The 5,712-nt window shown below is 38.0% G+C and overlaps 1 protein-coding gene across 1 annotated transcript; it reads right to left on the reverse strand.

Moving 5' to 3' along the window:
* Nucleotides 1–714: 714 nt before the first annotated feature.
* Nucleotides 715–2,460, reverse strand: LOC148024762 (pentatricopeptide repeat-containing protein At2g13600-like). The gene has a single exon (XM_087693609.1). The coding sequence runs from the start codon at nucleotides 2,458–2,460 to the stop codon at nucleotides 715–717; it is 1,746 nt and encodes a 581-aa protein (XP_087549735.1).
* Between the last annotated feature and the right edge of the window lie 3,252 nt (nucleotides 2,461–5,712).

Genomic DNA, 5,712 nt, shown 5'->3' on the forward strand with positions numbered 1-5,712 from the left:
GTTCATCTATAACAAGCATTGATTGCATGCAATAGTTGACTTCAATTTGGCTCCCCAAGCATTTAGAATCAATGGACAAATTGAGGATTTGTGTGGTTGATTACTGTAGAGAGCAAAGGGTTCCAGAATTGTCAGGGAATCTGCCTTGATTTGCTAGGATTTGTGGGAATTATATTTGAAAGAACTTGGAGGGATTTCGAGTTCTCAGCCTAATCCTCCAATTTCTAGGAGCATCGGCCTCTCAATCATAATCCACAATTTCTGCAATAAAGATTGCTGAACTGGTAAATCAAAGATTCACCACCCTTTTAGTCAAGGAAGTCTGGTTTCAGCATACCTTTATTGCACAGGCCAATTGAGCAATGCTCCAACTAAGGTCATAAACTCAATTGCAAGCTTCCAAGTGCACCCTTGGCTACTCTCTGTGCACCCATGCTTCAATCAGCTGATAGTGTCTTACAAATGGTCTTACCCCTCTTGCTGCATCCAGAATTACCATCACAGAAAATAATATTCTGCCCAAAACTGTCTTAAAACTTCAGAATTTACATGAACACACCTCTCACCAATATAAGAACATTCAATAATGGGAATTATTAGGTCAAGCATCTATGTGTGTGAACCTTTACTGTAACAGGTGGAACTTTCTCATTGTTCATGGACTCTTTAACTTGCAATTCTGGTCTACCATATTTATGTGTTCGTCAAGACAAACTACAGAAATCCTCTGTTTGTTATCACTTCAAGAACTTTATATTTCCGATCTACAATGTTGCTAACTGGTAGTAATGGAAAACTTCCAGTTTCTGTCAATCCTAAATTGCCAACTACTTCTGGCAAGTTATCTGCCAATCCTACGGCTTCATAAATTTTGACTAAGTTGAGCAAAGCTCTCCAGACATTATTGTCAGGTTCAGTGGGCATACCCACCACAACTCCCAACACCTCTTGTAGCCTTCCAGCAAGCCCAAAAAGCAGAACAATACATGCATAGTGTTCTGCTTTTGGTTTTATGCCTAGATCTCTCTCCATAAACTTGAAAACAGAATGTCCTTCATCCATTAACCCTGCAAGGCTGCATGCTGACAAAACACCGACTAAAGTAATACTATTCATATTCACACCCTCTTCTATCATTTTCTTGACAAGAGTTAATGCACCTATGCCATCACCTTGCCAAGCGTACCCTGACATCATAGCTGTAAAAGCAACAATATTCTTCTCTTGTGATTGGTCAAGCACTTGTTGCGCCTCTTTTAATCTACCACATTTGGCATACATGTCAATAAGGGCACTTTGCAGATGTGTATTAAGTTTGATCTTGCTCTTAACCATTTGTGCATGGATACTGATACCTTGATCCAAAGCTGCAAGGCCAGCACATGCACCAAGAACACTAGTAAAAGTAAACTCATTAGGCTCCACATTCGCTCTCTTCATTTGCTTGAACAACCGTAAAGCCTTGAGGTTGTAGCTATGCTGGACATAACCAAATATCATCGCAGTCCATGAAACAACATTGCGCATACACATTTTGTCAAATATTTGGCGTGCCTCTTCAATATTGCCATACCTGACATACATATGAAGAAGTGTGTTTGCAATAAAACTGTTCATATCGATACAACTTGACTGAATGCGATCATGCATTTGCTTGAGCTCTGCTGAACTTGTACATGCTTTAAGAAGGCATACGTAAGTGTATTGGTCGGGCTGAAATCCTTCCTTCTCCATTTGTTGAGAAAGTCTCAATGCTTCCTTACAATCTCCATGTTGTATGTATCCTGCGATAATGGCATTCCATAAAACAGCATCCCGCTCATGCAACTCCAAGAAAATCTGACGTGCATCCCTGATTTTCCCACACTTCATGTACAGATTTATAAGTGTGCTGGCAATAACAGAATCCATTTTTATGTCTCTGCTCCTTACGTTAGAATGTATCTGCTTGCCCCGTTCTATGTCAGTAAGACTAGCACAAGCATTGAGGACACTCACATATGTGAAGTTGTTGGGTGTTTCGCCTTCCTGTTCCATTTGTCGGAAGAGTCTGAGAGCTTCCTGCGGATTCCCAAAATTTGCATACGTGTTGATCATCACGGTCCATGACACAACATTTCTTTCGCACATTTTGTCAAACACATCGCGAGAAGAATCAACGCCTCCACACTTTGCATACATGCTGATTAAGGAGTTTTCGAGGAACATGTCGGGCATAGCTCCTACGTGCAGCATATGAGCATGGATTCGCTTGCCAATTTCCAAGTTTTTGCAAGTGGCACATGCCTTTAGGATGGAGGCAAGGGTGAGATGGTCTGGCTGCAGTCCTTGCTTCTCTAGCTGAGGCAGGAGTTCGAGAGCCGCCTGGATCTGCCCTTGTTTGGCATGCGTTCGAAAGCCTGCGAGCAGCAACGCTGCAGCATTCTTCCCGAGACATGTCATTAGGGTGCAGAAGCGCATGTCCCTTGCCCTAATCACGGCTGGAATGATTCAGGGCGATGCGATCCTGAGAGTACAGCCAGAGAATGACATGCGGAATGGCGGATGGCACCGCCAGGGTCGGAGGTCGGGACGGAGCAACAGAGCCTGCGCAAGGCCATGGTAACGCCTGTAGAGGTTGATGCGATCGAGAGTGATCTAAGCTGCCGCATCCCTGAGGCCTCCATGAACGACATGAAGCCATCTTACGGTTTTGGTCCAGCTATTATACGCGTATCTCAGGTTGAAATTTCAGTTTTGTCTGCCTTCAATTTTTAGACAAGTTCATCTTGTAATAAATATGGTCCTGCCTTACATAAAACTAAATGTGCAGAATTAACATAATTTTAAATATATTTCTCTTTGTCCTTGTCTTTTTGTTTTTCTTTCTCCTTTTGATAACGATCTTATTTAAAATGCAAGATATATCACTTGTAAATGACCATAATATATTTTATTTTTAATAGTACAAATACACTTTTGCCAATAACCTGTCAACTCCTTGTTTATCTGAGTCCTTGAATTTAACTTTTGTGTTACAGCACAGAGAAAGAAATTCGATTTTAAAGTCTTCAAAATTCATCCGCGTTAAGATTTTTGCTGTGCTATCGTTACATTAGTAACAGCTTTCAACTATTTCACTGTTGGAGGTTGTTAATATAACACAATCCACTAGCTTCCAATAAGTTGCCAATTGAATCAATAGTAGATTATTTGTACACCAAGCATATGATTTATGTAGTTGTAAAGTATCCACGTAGAGATCTCGACTTCTATTGTTCATTCGAACTTTTATCGGCCAAGACTCCTAAAGTTTTTCGATTATATGCCACTTCACATTGTCTAATAATTCTTCATTAAATAGTAAATCTTCCATTGTTGATTATTGACCCTATTTTGGATCCTTCAAAATAGTGTACGAGTATAGTGATTGTATTAAAATAGTATCTATTAGATCTATTAAAAGCTAAAACTTTTGTAATAATATAATTAGATACAAAAATTTTATAATATTATTTTTCTTCTTTGGGATTCTATAGTTTGATAATGAAATTTTTTTAATTGAAACGTGCTTATTTGATTATAAACTATAGTATTTTGATTTTATCTTATTTTTTAATTTGTAAAAAAAGATGTAAAATATTTTGACAAGATAATTAAAAGTTGATTACTTAATTTTTTTAATTAAGTATGACATATTTCAAGATGTGTTAATATGAAATGTTAAATCAATAAATCTTTTATAAAAGTTAACTATTCACACACACACATATTGATATGTCATGAAAGGACCTAAGAGGAGAGAGAAGACTTCAAGAGAGTGTGTGTATGTGTGTGTGCAGAGGAGAGAGAAATTCTAGAAGAGGAGAGAAAAATACTAGAAATGGAGAGAGAAAGACAAGAAAGAAGGACAAGATGGCTGATTGCCGTGAAAGGATGGAAGAGAAACTTAAGAGGTGAAAGGACAAAGTTGTATATTGCCAAAAAAAAAGATTATTGTACATATATCCTTTACCTTTTTTATATGCCCCTACCCACTCTCTTGCATTCTATCCCTAACCAAATGTTTTTGTCCTCAAAAACAAGGTTTAGGACTTATTACAATGTATGGAATAGGAGTAGAACATAGTACTACTCTGGTACAATGGAAAATCAAGTAGACCAAGCACATGTCCAAGTAAGATGATAGAGTTAAGAACTAGGCCACTATAGCTTCATGAAAGGCACCTGCAAATAATGGACGGCATGCTCTCTAATATAGGACCCTGCTATAGTAAATATGCTATAATTTTATGAAGAAAACTCCGATTGAGGTGTGCTATGCATTAACACAAAGCTCTTGGCAAGTGCTTTCAGCCAAGTTGGATTTTGTTATCCAGAGTTCAAAGTAAAGTTTGTTATCCAAAGTTCAAAGTAAAGTTTGGTGTAAAACAATGAGCTACCTGTAATCTCCCTGCACTAAAACAGAGCCATAATTGACTTATCCTCAACCAAAAGAGCCTCCTAAAGATAAGAATTCTCCCCCGAGATGGATGCTAGCCTAAATGAAGTCCCAAAGCAATCTATTAACCTCCTAGATCAAAAGGTATTCCCACATAATAATTATCCAAGAGAATAGAATTTCCATCAATCACATACTCTTGTCCACCTAGATCAAATAGATACAAAGAAGTATCCCCATAGTCAAGTCCATAATTACATCCATAATCCCCATGGTCATATAGGGAATCATGCCATCATCATCTTTGTGTATACCCACATCATGTGTTACATCATCATCATACACAAACCAATCATCATAACCATGATCAAGATACTCATTATCATATGCATTCAATTGATGTTGTAAACCCTAGTTAAGTGCTCAATAAGATCATCACATGAGGTTGCTCCAAGACTTCAAAACCTTCAACATAACCGTCCATATTTGGAAGTGCCTCATGTGGTGCTTCAACTACTATATCATCCGCTTATACATCTTGCTCTTCATTGTTCCCTTCTTATTCACCTACTTGGTCATTGTCCTCTTCTTGTTCTTTAGCTTGCTCATTGCCCTCCTCTTCTTCATCTCTGCCTTAAAAATAATTCAGCATTACATTTGGGTGATTATGATGTTCAAATTCATTGGGATGTAGGATTACCATGGTAGTTATCAACTTGCTGATGATCAAAGCTAAAAGAGTGCTCATAAGCATCTCCATTATTATCATGTCCATTAGAACTAGGCTACTGAATCAAGGAATGCTCATAGGTATAATCATGACTATGTTGTTGAATAGATGGATGCTCATAAGCATAATCATGTTGCCCATAATAGCCATATTGCTGCCCAAGTTCATTAGTATAATACTCTTCATTATGACATGGTACATCATATCCATGAGCATTAGCATGCTATCCGAACGCACTTGTATACTACTCATGTTCATTTGCATGTTGTTGCTGATATTCATAAGATGCATACAGATCATAGTGTGTATGATCAACATATACATGCTAGCCATAAGCATAAGCATCAAATGTATAGTGTCCATGAGAATACTCATCATGTTGTTGATAATACTCATGGTGATGACAAACTTGATTGAAGTCTTGCTCTTTTCTCTCAATCCACCTTCATAAGAGCAATATACCGATCAATTAAAGCTCTAAGTTTTGTGTTTGAAGCCAAGATTGAGAAATAGAGTTGGAGCTATGAGCCATAACACTTGTCAATAATCCAACTTTACCCTC

The sequence above is a fragment of the Lygodium microphyllum genome, chromosome 15 (assembly GCF_053477565.2).
Source record: "Lygodium microphyllum isolate KBCC chromosome 15, Lygodium_microphyllum_v1.1.10, whole genome shotgun sequence".
Classification (NCBI taxonomy): domain Eukaryota; kingdom Viridiplantae; phylum Streptophyta; class Polypodiopsida; order Schizaeales; family Lygodiaceae; genus Lygodium; species Lygodium microphyllum.